The sequence below is a fragment of the Lepisosteus oculatus genome, chromosome 2 (assembly GCF_040954835.1).
Source record: "Lepisosteus oculatus isolate fLepOcu1 chromosome 2, fLepOcu1.hap2, whole genome shotgun sequence".
In the NCBI taxonomy this organism is placed as follows: domain Eukaryota; kingdom Metazoa; phylum Chordata; class Actinopteri; order Semionotiformes; family Lepisosteidae; genus Lepisosteus; species Lepisosteus oculatus.
The window spans coordinates 27,218,492-27,237,819 of record NC_090697.1 but is presented as its reverse complement, the minus strand read 5'-3'; the positions used below and the strand labels follow the sequence as shown (position 1 = coordinate 27,237,819).

General features: G+C 44.2%; 1 protein-coding gene across 2 annotated transcripts in view; it reads left to right on the top strand.

The window, feature by feature from the left end:
* Positions 1-12,098, top strand: part of mocs1 (molybdenum cofactor synthesis 1) — a 29,530-nt gene extending 17,432 nt beyond the window's left edge. Inside the window, exons 5-11 of one of the 2 annotated variants that reach the window (XM_006626337.3) lie at positions 1,050-1,111; positions 2,196-2,307; positions 2,714-2,826; positions 3,283-3,393; positions 3,551-3,671; positions 5,169-5,216; positions 6,954-12,098. In XM_006626337.3, the coding sequence (XP_006626400.2) occupies positions 1,050-1,111; positions 2,196-2,307; positions 2,714-2,826; positions 3,283-3,393; positions 3,551-3,671; positions 5,169-5,216; positions 6,954-8,266 (1,880 nt within the window). In that variant the 3' untranslated portion in view covers positions 8,267-12,098. Of the gene's footprint in view, positions 1-1,049; positions 1,112-2,195; positions 2,308-2,713; positions 2,827-3,282; positions 3,394-3,550; positions 3,672-5,168; positions 5,232-6,953 lie in introns of both variants that reach the window. The other variant, XM_015357130.2, reaches the window with a different exon arrangement.
* Positions 12,099-19,328: the final 7,230 nt, after the last annotated feature.

Genomic DNA, 19,328 nt, shown 5'->3' with positions numbered 1-19,328 from the left:
CTGTTATTAATCAGGGACACGTGATTTCAGATTTTCAGCAGCCTGTGCTATTGCAGTACTGTGGGCCAACCTGTGCTTTAATTACTTAATTGACTCTTAATTATTTAGCTGCTTCTGCTGCAGATAAGTTGAATAGGTATTCGTTTTCCATTGTGAAGACTCAATGGAACAGAATGTCAAAATCAAGACTGAATGTCTGAATGACATCTTTGATGTTTGTGAGGGACGATCCCAGTTCTACGTGTGGAAAAGGGCTATCCCTTAATCAAGCCATATCTCCTAATCTAACAATATTCACCTCGGGTCCTGAAGAGTTAAGGTTTAATACAGTAGGTGTAGAGGATATAAGAAGCCACAGAGCAGTTCAGCAAAGGTTGGAAATGAGTTTTAATTTGATACAAAAAAGTATATTTCCAGTAAACCCCCCTGAAGATGGTATCCCCTCTGGTGCTCTGAATCCAAGCAGTTTTCAGGAAATTTTACAGTCTGAGTACAGCTCCAGTCACCCTCTGTTATTGCCATGAAGGAGTGTTTAGAAGTGATCATTTCATGTGCATTTGGCCTACAGTATGCTAAATAATTCCATCTACCTGTGCTTTATTTCTGATAAGGTTATCCCCGCCTTTCAGTTATTCTTGAAATGCCACATACTCAGGCCAGGTAAGGACTGAACCCACATGTCAGGCTCTAAGAGGTAACTTGTAACTTGTGAGTAAAGCAGTCATTTCAGATAACCACAAAGAGTTCCCTCCAGGACCAGGAGTTCTGAAACAGAGTACAAATCCAATTCATTTTTTAATTTTGGATTTGTCACCCGGTTTGTAACTACTCAACTCTGTCACCTGAATAGAAAGTTCTCAAAATACAGTATTTTTTTCTGTTCTAGATTTCTAAAGAAACTTACATTTCTGTGCAGTATTTCAAACAGTACAAACGTGTGACATTTATCATGACTAATTATTTCCTGTAAGCTCCTTAGAAGATGTATTTCATAAGAACTGTACCTAGGAAAGCTGCCTGTTCCTGCTAATGCAAAAACTTTCCATTAGGTTTCCACAAGGTGATGGAAGGTATCGATAAGGCCATTGAGCTGGGCTACAACCCTGTGAAGGTAAGACATGATCTGACCATGGGCAGGTTTCATGCATACCAACAAGGTGAAGCATATTTAAAAAAAAATGTGTTATCACCCTGGCTTTTTTTCCCCCCAAGAGAAATACAAAATTCTGTCACAAAGAAAAAAAAGTGTTCACAAGAATTTTTTAGAAAAGGAAATTCTTTTCTAAACTCTTGTTCAGCCAAATGCTGTATTTCCACAGAAACGTCTGTAGTCCATGATGGAATGCTGCATGTGTTTGGCAGCATTCCTGAAGGATGTGCTGTTCTCCTGCTGTTGTCCTACTTGAACTGCTTTAGAAAAATCTGCTCACAGGCTCATGTTTTATTAAGGGATCAAGGTCCAGATATGCCAAGAGGCCATTCACTGTGCAAACACCATGAAATTTGCAGTTACAGTATAACAGTTCACAAAGTAAACTGTGAGCAGAGCTGGAATGTAATGATTTCTGAATCTTTCACCATAGTAAGATGAGCAGTGCATGTTTCCTAATTTATAAAAGGCTAAACAGCTGAGTTTGAGCTAAAAGAGAGAACAGGAGACACTTCTTTTACATAAAGGGTGGTGGGAGTGTGAAACAAGTAACCTAGCCACGTTGTTGAAGCTGGCATTCCGTTTTCTTTCCAGAAACAACTGGGTGAGATCCTGGGATCAATTACTTAAATGCCAAAAAGGCTAACTAGAAGAGCTTAATAGCCTCTCATTTGTAACCATCCTTATGTCCTAAATAACTAGGAGTTAGGCTGACGGTTAGGTCCTCGTACCCTGTTCCAGCCTGTGTGTTGCCGCTGTGTCTCGGTCTGTCTGATGAGAAGCTAGTCTCTTAGCTGAGTATGAATGCAGCTACTCGTCACAGTATGGTTTGTGAATGAACTCCAGCTCCCCGACTCCAGAATCCGTCAGCAAGGGCCTCTTGCACGTCTGCCCTGCAGGGTGTTTCCAGTTAGCACCGCGCACGCCCGGAAAGAGCTGGGGTCTTTCCAAGGCTTGTACGGCAGGGGGAAATGGGCAAGCGGCCTGTGCCCCGGAATGCCCTGTGCTGAGCCCAACGGCCCTTCGCTGCCCTGTGTCCCCTCAGGTGAACTGTGTGGTGATGCGGGGCCTCAATGAGGATGAGCTGCTGGACTTTGTGGCCCTGACGGAGAAGAAGCCGCTGGAGGTGCGATTCATCGAGTACATGCCCTTTGACGGTGAGTGACCTGGTCACCGAGTCTGTGGTGCACCCTGCTGGACTGTTGCGCCTGTTCTCTCCACTCGGTGAAACGCCACTTCCCCTGTTTCCAGCGTACCCTTCTCTCCCCTTTCTCGTTCCTCTTTCTGGAACTGCAGGTCTGCACCATTCTTTTATTTTCCCTGTCACAATTAGTCCCTACATACCTTACATGGTAAGCTGTGGAAATTGTTCCACTTATCCTTCTTTAAATAGAGTTGAAAGCTGATAGACCGGTTCAGTTAGTGTGGAGTTAATTACTTGGTTATGCAAGTTCGGCGCTTGTTTTGGAGTTCGGAGCCAGCTTTATTAGCTATAGCACTCTTCTTACCCAAGTTATGAGTACAGGAGGTAAATAGCCTTCCTTTGCTGCTGTGTTGGAACAGGCAACAAGTGGAACTTCAGGAAGATGGTGAGTTACCAGGAGATGCTCGACCGAATCAGACAACGGTGGCCTGATCTGGAGAAGCTGCCTGCTGGAGAGACTGACACAGCCAAGGTGAGACCGCAGTCCTTTGGATCTTTAGTGCCATCGCTCTCGTCTGTCAGTGTCTGCTTGAATTAATGGCTCAATAATGCTGCCCAAAGTCTTTTATTTTTGGGGTCTGAGTATTTTGATTAGAATTTGATTTAATGTAACTGTACAGTAAGTAGTGGCAGCATGGTGGCACAGTGCTTAGCATTGCTTCCTCACAGTGTTGTGGCCCTGGGTTCAATTCTGAACATGGGGTGCTGGAGATTTAGTTCTCTTCGTGTTTGTGTGGGTTTCCTCCACAGGCTCTGGTTTCCTCCAACAGTAAAAAAAGACATGCTGATTAGGTTATGTGGCTTCTGGGAAAATTGACTCTGGTGTGGTGGTGTGTGTGCCTCGTGATGGACTGGTGTCCCATCCAGGGTGTACCCTGCCTTGTGCCCTCTGTATCGGCTGAAGGGATGGAATGGTTTTTCTCTCCAGATATTCAAGGTCCCTGGGTTCCAGGGGCAGGTAGGCTTCATCACCTCCATGTCTGAGCACTTCTGCGGCTCCTGCAACCGGCTGCGTGTCACTGCTGATGGCAACCTCAAGGTAACCCTGCCTCCTCCTCTCTCCGCGCCGCCTCCTCCCTCTCTACGCTGTGTCCCGACACGCCCCCGCGCCGCCTGCCTGGAGTCTCCTGGTAAATTGTGCCCTCTCTGGTGTGAGTGTGTGGTGACGGAAAGGTGTTCCTGGTGTCTCTCCTCAGGTGTGCCTGTTTGGTAATGCAGAGGTGTCTCTCAGGGACTGTCTGCGCTCAGGAGCCTCAGAGGAGGAGCTGCTGCAGATCATTGGCGCTGCGGTGGGCAGGAAGAAGCAGCAGCACGCAGGTACAGCCGCAGCTGGAGTTGGATACCGACACGGGCAGCGCACTGAGTGAGATCGGCAGGCAGTTTCCAGTACTGGTGCCACAAGTGCAGGCCCAGTGGTTAGCACACTTGAGAGCTTACAGACGCACAGTGCCACTCCCTACACTGCTGTGAGCTTTGTTATGCTATCACTGTGGTGACAGGCTGAGTGCACTGAGCCCTTTTACACTGCCACATGCTAGCAAGCGTATTGGCCCCATACCTAGAGGGGTAACCTCTTGGGTTATCATTTAGTTCAAATTGGGGAGATGTGCAAATCTGGTACAGAGCTAAGGGAAAATTCTGAGTAGTATAGCTCATAATAAGCATTCTTAAATGTGTATTCTTAAATTCTTGTATTGTGTGAAAATTCAGTCTAAATGGAGATTGTAACATGGCAAAGTCACATGTGTGGGATCACGCAGGGGCGTGTTCAGTGTGGAGGCGTTGCCTTAGAAACCACAGCTGACCTGGCTGATTAAGGACAAGCCACAGCTGTGAAGGCTCTATAAAAACACACTGAGCACCCCCTGAAGGAGAGGAACTGCCACCGGCAGTCCTTGAGGGGATTGTACCTGAGCGTAAAGCCATCATTTTTCATTTTCTTTTTTTTCTTTTTGCCTGTCCCATCATGCATCTCTACCAGGGCAGGCTGATCTTTTTAACACGTTGAGGTTTTATTTTGTTTTGGCTTTGTGCTCCCTGTCCTTCCAGACTGGACCCGGTTAAATAGGGTCAGCCCAGCCTTGAAGTCGCAGTGCACAGCGGCGCATTTCTCTTTTTTCTTTTTGTTCTTGTTTTTCCCCTTTTTGGTGTTTTTGGTTTTCGCTAACCTCACGCCAGTTATTCCATCCCTCAGTAGGAGCTTCAACTAAATACCGGTGCTGGCCGCAGCTCCTCCCACTCCCACAGTTACACATGGCAGAGGTGATCAACAAGTCTTTCACTGCTGACTGTGTCCTGCATTAACACAGCATGAACGTTCCAGGCACAGTGATTGAAATCAGTCACACATCTCAGTTATATAACCTCAGGCCCGGGTTATACTAGGACTCCCAGCAAAAAGAGCACAGCTGTTGATTTATAAGTGAAGTCGGAATTTCAGTTACTGCTAAGGGCTCTTTAACTGAACCCGATTGTTCATACACCAGCTGTTTCCCTACTGTCCAACTGTTATGTGCAGTGCACTTCTGTAATGGTAACTTCTGGAGAAGAACAGGACTCCTGTGAAGCGAACCGTTGTGCTGATGGTTCAATTTATTTTAAGGTGCAAGTTTAATGGGTTGACTGTGAAATGCTTGGCATGTTTCTTGTACGTTTGATCCTGAAAGTGTTCCTTTGTCTTCCGTGTACAAGAACCGTGCCTGTACTGCTTTATGGTCCGTGGTCCTTCACCAGCTGGGCCTGCAGCCCGTGTTTGGAGCGATGGTGTCCTGGGGCAGAGGGGAGGGTAACTCTGCTGTCTTCCCTGTCTCCCAGGCATGTTCAGCATCTCCCAGATGAAGAACCGGCCCATGATCCTGATCGGTGGGTGACACAGCAGTACGTAACCCCCTCTGATCTTCTGGGTTCGCTCTCGGGAAACTGAGGCAGAGCTGCTGACAGACAAACGTCACCCACGTCGGGCCCCTGGATGAGTTCTTGACTCTGAGGTGTTTGCGTGGTGCTGACCTTGGTGTCCGGGCTGCATTCAACTTCAAGATTTCTCAGTTAGTCCTAACTACAAGAAAAATACATTTCTTCAATCTAGCGAAAGCTAGCTAATAAAGTACTTATTTCTCTCTTTTTGGTTTTGTATCTGAGCTGGTGTTGCAGGACAGTGGCTGTACATTTCCTTTTCAAGGATGTTGCCCATGGGTTTTAGTTTCCCATAGGTCAGTGGTAGCTTTCCACAACTATAAAGTAATGTAATAAGCATTTCTTTTTGACGATGTTTTGAGTTATACACATCCCAAAACAAGCTTTGAAAACCTGTCAGATGGGCCAAATGACATCTTCTCCCTTTTAACTTAGTATTATTTTTTATAGTATTTCATAAGATTTCCAGCTGCCTACATGTCTGATAAAACACGACAAATAAGTGTGAGGCTTATAGCTTACACACAATAGAGATTGTTTAATAGCATCCTTACTGCTGCATTGTTCCAGAACAATGCCAGTGTTTTTTGGAAAAGAAAATCATTAACACCAGTATCACTCCTTGCAGTTGCACCCCTCCTAACACCACGGTGATAGTAAAATGGGGTTTCCAGTGAAGAGGTAGGAGTGTGGAGGAGTGGTAAGGAATGTGGGCTCAGAACTGGTTGGCTGTGGGTTCGAATATAAGCTTTAAACAGAGCTGTTGTACCCTTGATCATAGCATCAGCAAAATTACCCAGCTGCATCAATGGGCACTAGTTGCTTTAGATAAAAATGTCAGCCAAGTTGATATTAAAAAGAAAAGGTTATCATGAATCTTGCTGCTAATAAACTGTAAACTCCCACGATTCTAAGCTTCATCTTTGCTTCTGTAGATGGAAGCAAAAGTTGAGAAATTTACAGAGGGCTAGAAAAGGAAAACGAAGGGGCGACACCAGACCAGAATGGGATAAAGGCCACAGTCCAGCTGTCTGCAGTCAGCAGATTGAAAGAACCCTTTTTGGTCGAGTTTATAAGACTGGCAGCCTCCCAAACGTTAGTCTGCTGTAGGCTGTGGTGCCAAGGGAGTAAATGGGAACCTTCTGTCTGTTCCCGTTAGTTCTGGGACAGAAGGCCAAAGCAGGAAAGGACTTGGTCTCCAGCACCGGCTGGAGAGGGAATGAGCTGGAGCCGTGTGTTGGAAAATGTGACTGTTGGCCTCGACACATGATACCACTGGCCCCTAGAGGGAGCCCAGGAGCTAAATAATTCTGTGTTTTCTATAGCAAGAATATAGCAGGGAGTGTGTCCAGCTGCAGGGTTAGAGATAGTTGAGGGTGATGGGAGGCGCAAGGAGCTGGATGGCAGGGGGTAGTGCAAGTGTCCTGGGGCAGCACCCTGAGGTTACTGAGGTGCAGTAATTGGATGGCTGGTAAAAAGAGCAGAGGATAGAAAAGAAGTGCATCCTGTTCTGGCTGGACACAACTGTAGTGTTTTTTCTTGGTCTTTGAGGTGTGTGTATGCAATGTATAGGTCTATGAAGAAATTTAGTATTTTAGGGCTTTGTGCCTGTGGCTGGCTCTGTGTGAATTGTGGTATACTGATTCGAAACCACAGACTTAAAAAAAAAGTTTCTCTCTTTTTCAGGGCTTGGGATGCAAAGGCTCTTGGTGCTGCACTGTTTCTCTGTCTCCAGTCTCCGAGGCTCCGAAGGGGCGCTGTCAACACTTGCCGAATTCAACCCGACCGCAGCTGTTCAACTGCATCTGTACCCCTGTTTCCACCAAGTATCCCCAGCATTGCTCACCACACCGATCTCTCTCCCTATTACAGACCATATGGTTAAGGCAGACATTGGGTGCCTTAACAGCAATAGTTTCTGCACTAAGCAATTCCTACACTGTGAGGATTGGGCAATTGGGCACCCCGGAGAGTTCTGGGTAATTTCTCGTGTACCAGACAGTGGTACTCACTCTCACACGTATTCCTGGAACCAGGACGTGACTTTTGGGAAAGACCTTGGACTCGGTGAAGCTGGCAGAGAGGCTTTGGCCGCAGCAGGGTGGGGTTATGACAATCTGACAGCAGGAAGCCACAGATTCTCCTGCCTGGAAACTGACAAAGCTGAGTCAGGCACACGCACAAACAGTAGCAGCCTGAGAGCTCACCTCCAGGAAGACAGAAGCCCTTTTAATAGAAGTCAGATCCGCACCATCTTTACTGCAAGCCCTAGCAAAAGGAGAGAGGTCAACCCTTGTTTAGGAAAGACAGTGAGGAGCCCCTTCTGTCACAAAACGCATAGCAATGCCAAAAATGGACTCCCGTGGCTCTGTTGCAGCACTGAAAGGAAAATCCACAGATGGGCACATGTGATCCAAACCAGGACACACCCACGTCTTGCCACGCCCACTCCGGCTGTCCCACATGCTGAAGGACCACGAGCGCTGCTCACGTCAGGGGTGCATGGGCCTTCTGATCACCTGACCCACACTGATGCCCAGGGCCGGGCCTCCATGGTGGATGTGGGCGGGAAGCCTGTCAGTCGGCGCACAGCTGCAGCCAGCGCTACCGTTCTCCTGGGAGAGAAGGCATTCTGGCTAGTGAAGGAGAACCAGCTGGCCAAGGGCGACGCCCTGGCGGTGGCGCAGATCGCCGGCATTATGGCCGCCAAGCAGACCAGCGCCCTGATCCCGCTGTGCCACCCGATACCGCTGGACCGCGTGGCCGTTTCTCTGGAGCTGGTGGAGCCGGGGTGGCGCGTCGTCGTCACGGCGACCTGCGTGGCCAGCGGGCGCACGGGCGTGGAGATGGAGGCCCTGACTGCTGCCTCCCTGGCTGCCCTCGCCCTCTACGACATGTGCAAGGCCGTCACCCGCGACATCGTCATCCAGGACGTCAGGCTGCTCAGCAAGACTGGGGGGCAGAGAGGAGATTACCACCACGCCGTCCGACCCCAGTGACCCGGATTAATCGGAGCAGGAGGACGATCCACCCTCGCACAGCACAGAGCACGAGAGACAGCGCTGCAGCATCACTTGCGCAGCACTTAAGCCCCAACCCTTTATGGTGAAATGGCGCAGTCAGGTTCTGAATATTGGCACTGTGATCACGACCTTCAGATTTCCAAACTAGGCACACAGATGAGACTAGTACGAGGCTGTACTGTAAAGTCTGAACTGATGCTTTTTGCATGTCTGCACTTTGGTGGTTGCTGAGGGATTGCATGGTTGTCCACAATTTCTAAAAGAGGAGATTGCCACATTGCTTAGAGACTTGAGCGCTGTTATAAGCCCAGGGAAAACTGCACCGCATACCTCTTGGAAGTGATGCTCCATAGGAACAGTGCTTCCATATACAAGTAGTGCTTCTCCTGGTTCACACAACTTCTACGCAGGATATTTCAATGAGGGATGGAAATAATAGGATCTAGGGTCTGAAAGGACTGAGGGGCAATTGTTTATAAATGTGAAACTATGCCCCCTGTACCCCAAAAGGGGACGTTTTCCATCATCAAGGTATTCATGGGTGCAGCTAGCTTATTCACACTAAGTGCTGTACTGCTCATCATGCCATTTCTGTACTGTTGTCTTGTTCACCCTGAAACTGAACTACCTTGTAATTACTCATTTATTAACAGACCACAGAGCTTCGTAAGCCAAGCTCAAATCACAGCAGCTGACCCCTTAGCAGCTGTCACTGGTTCTCTCTACCGTTTCACCAAGAACTGTGCTTTCAGAGTTGCCCTTCTTCTGGACTATCCTAAACTAGTGATTTCCCCCTGAAGGCCCATATTGTTCTCGAACGTCTGTACAGCTCCCAGATTAATCTAAGCTAACGGCAGATAACTCTGTAAAAAAAACAGTGATGTGGTTAGTGTGACGTTACAGGTTAGAGGTTTTTCTGCTTCTGTAAGTTCTGCACCTCGGCTTTTTGTTTCGTTCTGCCCACCTGATGTGTAGCAGCTGTGCGTTTTTCACGTTTCAGTTCGCAGCCATGAACCTCCACAACCACACACTGGTTAGTGAGGAAGTGTGGGTAGATACCTCCTCCCTCTCACCTTTGAGCTCATTTGTTTTTAACACAACGCTTGCAGCATCGCCTGGTACTGCAGGTTCAATTCCGACTGGAGGAGAGGTGTGTCCCTCACCGACCGCACTGCATGCAGAACCCTGGCTGTCTGATCCCACCCTACCCCTGGCACTGCTCAGCCCAGTTGTGCACTACCACCTGGAGAATACCAGTCACAGTCAGCTAGTGCTCTGACCCAATCTCTCTCGAACCCTGATCTCAGAGCTCAACCTGCAGTCAGTGAAGCACCCTTATTGCCCAAGACACTCGGGAGGGGGGGCAGCTATACAGTTGGCTTGTGACCTTACGCACCCTCAAACTCTTGACTACAGAGTCCTTTCAGAGGTCCAGTTACCCAGTCAGCTAGTGACATGAACAGTCTCAAACTGTGCTCAGGCGAATGCTTTGTACGTTGATTATTAAAGTTGTGCTTCGTTACTGACATGCAGTAGGCCATTTACTGCCTTTCTTCTGTAAACCTGTATTAAAATGCAGATCTGGCTCCGCTATCCATCCCATCGCACAGGCCTGGATGACATCTCTGTTTTCACACATGAAGGGAAGTGGATATTTTTGGCCAAATTTGTGTTTTATGGTAACTTGCTGGAGATCTGGTTTGTTATTTTCCATGTATTTCTAGGGAACTGGGAAAATGAAAAACATTTGGTCTGTTTTTTAAGCATGACATGACAGTCTTAGAGAACAGTTCTGTCCTTGAGGGCCAAAATTCTGCATTTTTCTGGAATATAATAAAACGTGCCAACTACTTCAAGCAGGGAAAATAAGTCAAACAGTTCTAAATTGTTTCAAGCCAGTTGAGGCTTGTGAGAGTTTTCACATATATGAAGCCTTGGGAAAATGTTAAAATCTTTTAACTGTATCAACTGTTACCCCATCATATTTGTATTACAACCCTTCTCCCTACGTGGTTTTCAAGGGAAACAGTGGTATGCATTGAGGGGATATTATATCATCTTCTGACCTGTCTGAAGCCACATGTGCGCTGTAGATCTCTGGATCTGGACTGGGGTCATTGTCCTGGTCTCCTGACGTGGCTTGAGAGAATTTTGAACAGACCTGCTGTTGTACGTGACAGAATAAAAATAGCTGAAAGGAGAGACAGCATCATCTAGAATAGCCAGTAGACCACACGTAGAGTGTGGGCTCTTAAACCCCCATTCGTGGGAATAACGTGGCTGGACTGGGACTATAAAATCCTCTCTAATACTGTTGCATTTCGGGGCACTGTGGGAAATACACCTCGTATGCAGGTCTCCTTCAGTGATCTCCGGAAGTGGCCATTATCATTGCAATTAAACTCATCCCAAACCTTCACTGGACTGCGTTCTGACATCCCTACAGCCCCGTGTTGGAAATTCGAAACCAGGAAGAGCTGCAGTGCTGTAAGCATAGATGCCAAGAGAACTAGTGGCTCATGAGCCTGTGCTTTATTACATAAAGGGGACTTTACCCTTCACCTTCCCAAATCGAACAGATCGGGTCAGGTCTGCTCGCAGTCCACCCCCTTTGCTCCATCGTTCCAGCGTGCTCATCTTACCTGAGGGCTGTGCCTCTGGCCCGTCACACACCCCTCATTCCCATTCTTGGGAGCTGAACATCCGATGGACTGATCCATGTATCCTTGGATAACTAGACTTCAGTCCAACCGTTGCTTTGTTGGGAGTTGTTAATACCATAGGCTGGATTCTGACTACAAATTGCTGTAACGCTGATATAATCTGTGTATTGTGGGGGATATGCCTTGTTTGTCACTAACCTTATCTCAAACCTTCACTGAATTGTGCTGTGACTCCTTGCATCCCTGCAGGTCGAACTTTTTATTCAGTTTTTATTCAGTATTTTTTTTACTTCAGTAAAGTATGTTTCTGGAAGTTGAAAACTATGCATATTGGGACGTTATCATAACCTGGTTCAGGTTCAGGCATGATAGTTCTTCACATTATTTAGATAATCCCCATTGGAAAGCATCTAAAGTTTTTTTTTTTAAATGTGATCAAAATACTTTTTGAGAAATGGAATGCTTTTGCAAATTCATGTCAAGAACTCTTAACTGTGGTTGATGTTTGGACTATCTTCTCTTCACAACTGTCTTTTACAAAACTGTTTTTTAGGTGATTTGCACAATAAGCTAAATGCAAACAAATGCAAGGGCAGTTGAGCATTAAGAAGTCACTAGCTGCCGTTTTTGACTCTGATAAAGTGACAGATTGCCCTTTTCAAGTATAGCAATGAAGGACAGGGTGTATTTAAGGATATGCATTGCTCAATGTTTTGACTATCGGAGTGAAATTCCACATTTCAGTATTTATTGCAACATTTTACACACATTTTAGATGTGCTTGACAAGCTCTTCATATTGTAAATCTTTGGGGTGGACTTAAATCATTAATTTAGCAGGTCCTGTGCTGCAGCATTTCAGGAATGTTTTCTTAGTAAAGTTCAGCTCTTCTGCTTCTCTTTTTGAAGTTTTTTGCGATAGTAATTCCAGGTTTAATGCTAAAAAAATCACTGAACACATCCCAACTACTATTCTTTAGTGCAATTTTGAGGGAATGTCAAATGCCTCAGAATTTGTAATCTACTGTAATGTTTATTCTGTATTTTTGTATTGTAATACCATACTTTATGACAGATGTATTTGACTTGCAATGCTATGTTTGTATACCTCAGTGACAATAAAGGAAACACTAATATGTCCTTGCACATGTTGCAAAGTTGTTTTCGCAGCAGTGTTCGCATCTTGCAGCCTCACCTCCTCTGATCTCAGAAGCTCCGTAAGGCTGGGACTGGCCAGTACTGGGAGGGGAGACTTCCAGGGAAAACCAAGTTGTAGCTGTACAGTAAATGGTGTGGTGCTTTTCCGTCTGAAGCACAATTTCCAAACCAAACCAATGTCCCTCTGTGGCAGTGACCAGCCCAAGTTTTGGGGGAGCACTCTCTGCTGGTTTTCGTTCCAGCTTTCCAGCTGAGTTCTACATCTCCACTGTTAATTGATGACTTACTCGATCTGCTTGCTTGTTTAGACTTCTTTCCTACAGTATATCCTGATTGTCAAAAAGGGTACTGTTTCCAGCAATCGGAGTACACCGGATTTCATGCAACCCTCTCCTGTACGTACTTGCTGTTCTATCTGATTAAACAGCTCTTACTAGTTAATTTGCTGATGAGCAGACACAGATGGGCGTCTCACTGTCAGACACACCCACAACATTTTTTTTCCTGCTAGCCCAAATGTTTACATTTTAGACAAAATGCTTTAATTACGGCAGTTCTAGAAAACTGAAATGTGAATTGGGTCAATTTCAATCCCAATTGGAGCTTTAAAGAGATGAAAAACCCTGTCCAGGGTTGGAACTCTATGGTGACAAGGTAGCATGTTTAGAATGAGATCTTAAACCCAGATACTTACTCCATGGTCATTAAAGATCCTTTCTCAAAGAGTAGTGTTAACCCCCTATGACCTAGTTAAATTTCTACAAAGCAAGGCCAAATCATAAAAGAGCTTGTTTTCCCTCTTTAGCCGGTGAATCGGTTTTGCTCTCCTCCCCTTGATCTCCTGTGTCACTTAGGTGGGGCTGTGCTTCAGTGGGGGACGAAGTGAGTCTCTTTTTGTAGGTGAAATGATTTGGGACCTCTCAACACGAAATGCACTATATAATAAATTACAATAAATTAAGTTTAGAGTGAATTTTTCACTTATTTTGATGGCTGAATCGGTTGAGTGATTTAATTGAGTTAAAAGCTGTCGTTTGTTTTTCCTTACATTGATTTTTTTTTCTGAACACAACTGGCAGAATTTCTGTCCCCCTTATTTTTGCACTTCGTCCCTTCTATGGATTTTGGACTGGGAATGTATTTAAATAGGTTTCATGCAACGGATATGGAAGTCTTCTCCCAGTTCCTAATAATATCAAAGTGATTTACTACACTTAAACTAGAATAGTACAGTTCTTGGCAAGAGCTCGGGATTACAGCTGTTTTCTGTTATTGCCTGAATAGTATTTATTAGGTATATTTTTCATATGTGCACACACAGGTTATGTCAAGGGGGCCTTATGGCAGAGTGCAAAGATGAGCAGTGAATCTGGTTCACAGAAGACACTTGGCAGTCCACACTTTGTCATTTTGCCTCCGCCCCCCCCAATTCCAGCTCGTTTCTGGTTTCTCAAGTTCTTAACTTTTACTGGCAGCCTCTCCAGTCCTCTCAACTGCCCATTTCTTGTAGTACCAGCTTTCCTGTTATTTTATTAAACCCCCCCCAAATAAAATCTAAGCCAAGGACAATATTTTACATCTTAGTAGACGGCTAGCATGCCATTTAAATGATCAGTTCTGAGCTCTTCCTGTCTGATTTCAGTTTTACTTTCCACCGCTAGATGGCAGCATCGGAGCGCTGATCAATGGTGTCATTTCCCTGGTAGTGCTGTATTTCACCAGCCAGGCTCTAACTAGTGAATTCAGGACAGTGTGGCTTTAGCCTGGATATGCATGCCCGATTGTTATCTCGGATCTGTGGATTAGGGAGGAAATGACTTGGACTCTGCACCAATCCTGTTGATGCTCATTTGCCCCAGGTGGACAGCTCGGCAATTAATAATTTGTTCTAAACTGCAGGGAAGTGCATTGCAGTTCAAATGAGGGTGAACCTTTTCGCACACCCCTTTGAGGGAGTACAAAACGAGCTGTCCAGCCATTCAAAAGCTGTTCAGAAAAGCACTGGTGAATCTTGGATTAATTAACAAAATGATCTAGATGGGCAGAATGGCCTCCTTTGTTTGTAGCCTTTCTTATGTTCTTCCATGCTTTCCCTGCTATGCAGCTGTTCTGTAATCGGTGTGTCCTCCCCTTCCTGTGGTGTGTTAACGTCGTCTTCGGACCATTGCACTTGATTTCTCAGCTCTCTCTTCTACAATGGGGGCAAAACCTTTAAAAAAACGGCTTAATTAGTCTTCGAAAACGGAAAGCGGGAGACTTCAAAGAGCCTAATGAAGGAGAAGCAATGAGACCCAGGGGAGGGGAAAGAGTTTGATGTCAGGGAGTCGGTACTCTTCAAGCGCTCATGGTTTGGAATAGCTTACCCTCTGAAGTAAGATCACAGAGTTGAATTTATGTTTTTAATAAACTAATTTTGTTTTTAAAAACAGAATGCTCTTGCAATTGAAATCATTCTACCCTAATGCATTTTCAGGTTTGATTTATACCAGATACCTTTCACAGCAGCTACTGTAAATTGTATTTTTATTTTTATGTTTTCTTTTTTTTTTTGGATGTATCCTTGCAGGACCCCCTCAAAAGCGAGATGATGCATCTCAAGAGGTGTAGTCTTAGAAGAGTGTCTGAGCACCAGGGCCGGGAGTGACTCCGACCACCCGTTCACCCCACAGGTTAACAGGGCACAGCTCTGCAGTACCTCTGGAGGCCCGAAACAAGCCGGGCCTGCTCTCCCGAGCCGAGACCGGAGTTTTAAATCCTGCCCGAGAAGGTGTTTTTCTTGACGAAAGGGCACTATTCAGGGAGGTTCAGGTAGGGTGCAAGTGTAAGAACCAGGGGGAGGAGGGCAACTGGGAAAGAAGAGTTTTGCTGAGAGTGATTCTATCAGTACAGCCCTTCTACCAAACATGCTAACTAAAGTTAAGCCTTGCAGGTCAAATGTAGCTGATTTAAACATGCGTGCAGTATTCATTCAATCCATCAGTCAGGACAGCATGCTCTTGGGTGTTTTAATATCCCTCAACGGACAGGGTGACCCTGAACAGTGCAGCCCAGTGCGGGATCCTGCTGTCCCTCAGTGCTAGTGGACCTGTGAAGCACTATGGGACTCAAAAGAGTCAGCAAAAGCTGTACAGTTCAAGAGGGCATTTGTAGGGAAAGCCACACAGTTTGCGTCCCTCCTTGCCAATACTGGGGTTGTAGCAGTGAACCTTGCCTGATTTGACACTTGGAAATACTAAACATGAAGGGTATATAAACTGTAATTTAGTAGCCTATTTTATTGAAAGGAGAAAAGACACCCAGGACCTCAGTTTGAGAATAAGTGGTGTTCTTAACTGTATAGGTTCAAGATACAGGCACCTCTTGGGGATTTTGTGCAGAGACTCCAAATTGTCACTGTGCGCGTCTGTCCTGAAGACTCATGTGACAATGTGACTGTCTCTTCCATCATTGCCAAGTACAGATGACTGGTTATGACATACCATGAAAGATGCTATATTCAAAGCACAGGGTATTGCCATGGGCTGCTAGCCTCTCCCTGCTCTCTCTACACTAACACAGTGAAGGGACTGGACTCTCAAGACTCTCAGAGTTGAAGCAATAAATGATAAAAAATGGAATCTCCCTGCTTAGCAAGATGTGTTCTAGGATTCATAGGAGAGGCGACACCTTTCCGTTTTTAACTGCAGTTCAGAAAGTCAAAAAGCGGAGATGTAACCGTACCGACATGCTGGAGGTGTGTTAGGAAGCAGGGAGCAGGTCCGAGGCTCTTGACTGGAGCAGCAGTTACTGTGCGTGCTCAGACAGCCACGTAGATCGCTGTGGTGTCAAGATGGCCACAGTGGCATGGAGCAACCGCCCAGAACATTGTGCTGCTGCCGAGAGAGGCTCTGGCTGACTCATCCTAATTTTCTTCAGTGCTTAGCCAATTGTGCATGGTGGCTTAGAGGAATCCCAGTCACAGTCGGCTACTAACATGACCCATTCTCCAACATGCCACCACGGGAAATATCCGTTGTGACTATTGTCATTGGTCTCCGGGCAGTTTTCAATGATTTGTTCTGAAAGATGCAGGAAAGAATTGTCTAGGACATAATCTAGAGAGGACTAAGACATCAAGGACAATAGTTTTCTTTATTTTGTCGTAATCCTACAAAATAAAACAAGCAAAAAAAAAAAGGATTCCGAACAGCTCATTCTTATACTGAAACTGACCAACAAATACAGACAACAGTTTATAATTATTTATATATTTATACTTTTCATATATATATATAACATTTTTAGCATAATGCCGTGTATACATAAAAATATAGCAAACTAAATAAGGCAAATAAATAGAGGTACAATTTACAGGCTGATTGGACATTCCTAAACAGTTTTTATTCCACTTCTCATCAGCTACAAAATGTCCAACTGTACATGTTTTGTAAGAGGAGAGGTTTAAAACTAAATTCATCCGCAACAACACCTATTTCTTTGACTTAATGGGCTAGACTGGCCGAATGGTCTTCTCTTGTCTGTACGTAACCTTTTTATGTTCTTATGTCCTTTTGGATTCTAATGCCATTTTCAAAGGGATGCAACAAAGGATAACACAGAGTGGGAGCTACTTCAGTGACCTGCACATTCATTGATTAATGAACTTATTATTAAAAGTGAAAAATACACAACCATTTGGCTATAGCACTGTGTCTATTTTTCTTCTTTGTTTTCAGCTTGGAATTAACCTTCACTTCCACACTGGATATAGATCACTTCAGTGGTAATTATTGTAATTACTGTGGAGTTTTCATGGTGGACTTATGACGCATCAAAAGCTGTGGTTTATATTGTTATATGGAGTTCTTTCTTTCCAGGCATTAGATTAATTCAAATGTATTACCACTGACTGTTCGTGGAATGCTTAAAGTAGTTAAAATGTAATCTGTGTTCTGGTGACTCCTGCAGATTCTGTCTTAAGACCAGATTCCGCAATCCTGCAGTCTGAAAACACGTGCCAATTCTTTGTTTTTAAATGATTTTAGACTACCGATACAATTCTGATTTTTTTTCTTTTGAAAACTATGGGCAATGGATATCACAAAAAGTTCTACCAGTCGAATTGTGAAACTACCTTCTACATCATCACTATCTACCTTATGTCTTTCATTCAGTTTTTGTGTAGCCTGAACTGGGTACCATTTGTCACATACTCCAGTCTTTCTACTTCAAGGTACTACTCTCAAAACCAAATAATGATAGGCCTTTACTGATCAATATAAACTGAGGTGTCATATGACTTTGTGGCAAATTAAATAGCCCAAATGAAAAGCATATATTTCAAAACCATGTCATTAGTCTGCCTGGGTACCTCCTCACTTTAGTTAATGCTACAGACATTTCAAAGAGACTTATACAAAAACTGTTCTTCTGAACAGTTTCAATGTAAATTGATTAAAAAAAGATAAAAAACCCTATAAATAGGTTTAATTTTTTCTTGTTTTATTATAACAGTAGCTCTTAGAAAAGTGAAGTTGAAAAACAGTCTATTATTCCATTATAAAACCATTATTCGTTGTAAACTGACTCTGAGTAATTATTTGGAATGTGGGAATTCTTGTGTGGTGACGGAGGTTTTGGGAATATGGAACAAGCTACCTAGCCATGTGGTTGGTTTCTTTTAAAAAATGGCTGAATGGGACCCTCAGATCAATTCACTGTTACCTAGTAAGAGGGAAGAAGGGCTCCTCACGCTTATAACCTTTCTTGTGCTGATAAAAAGAATGTTAATTTTGAAATAAAAGTCGTAATAGTGACAGTGGCACTTTATAAGCCACTTGCCTTATTTTAGCCAAAATGCTCTTAAAGTTTGACCAGAAGCTGTTACTTTTCTTCAGATTTCTTCTTTATCTTGTCAAGACTGTAAAGTAAAAGTAGAATCCTCCTACACCTTAATTACTGTACCATTAGAGTTGGACTTTTTAGTTTGTTAAGTTTCTGAGAAGCCACGTTCGTACAGTCAAAGAGCCTCCAAATTTTCTCTTGGTTTTGCAACTGTTTACAAGCTTTGTAAAACATAATCCCGCTTCAATGCATAAAACAATGCTTTTACTTTTAAAGATAAGTTTGGATGAGAATGGCAAGCTTCAGAACTTTGTCTCCAGTAACTCTTCAGTCTAATGTCTCCAGTCATTCAAATTCATGACAACCGTCCTATGTCACTACTGAATACAGACTAGAAGACTATTCTCTAAATAGGTGCAAGCTCAGAATTCTTCTTCGCTTGTCACACTCTATTCAGACAAGCTGTGAGAAAGACAAAGAAAGCTGTTTCTGGTCACACTCAGAAAGCTGTGTTTAAGGCAAATAAAAATATTAAATAACTTATAATACTTTTAGAACTCTTTAGCTTTGTTTGACCTGTTTCAGTGGGGAGGTGCAGGCTGAACAGTACCTGTCAGTTTATTTCAGTTGTAAGGTGGGAAGAACACCTGTCAAGATAAACCACAATTTTGTCATAACAGATAATGTGCCAAGGATAGAGTTTAAAAGTCTCTGATAAGTTGCAACCCATTAAAATGGCATTTTTACAGAATGGTTCCTTGTAGGAAGATGACTCAACACCAAAGACAACAGCAAGGTACCAGTCAGAAAAATAGGCACTTTACGGTAAACAAAATGCATAATATTTATCATAATGACAATAGAGGAACAATGGGAGTTCTCACCAGAAGCTTCTTGCAGTGGTGTAGATTGGAGCCATTACATAATTCTGTTTCACTGCTCTTTGAGGCATTGGTCTAGGTTTCTCTTTATGCACCAAGGGAGCTGGCTAAGGTACTAGTCCTTGATTCACTTAAGAAACTCTGTGGCCACCGTTACTCTGCTATATCTAACCTCGGGTTATATGGACCGTTTGCATGTCTTCACAGTGGGAGCCAGTGAGCTGCTTTTAAAATGCTGCAAGTGGATTTTTTTTTTACAAAATGAGACTTTCCTTATTTCCAGAGGTGCAGTATGTGGCAGAGCATTTAACAAAGGATGATAATTTTTTCTTTAGATTTATAAAAAATTGTAAAAGTGAAATTGGGGAATCTGTGGCATATCCTTATTCATGAAAACAGAACGTACCAACTCCATGCAGTATTAGCATTACTAGATGTATAATGTATATCAATTCTTATTGCAGAAAGAAACAGGCCTCTCTATTTAAATCAGTTCATCAGTGTTCCCTGGGGA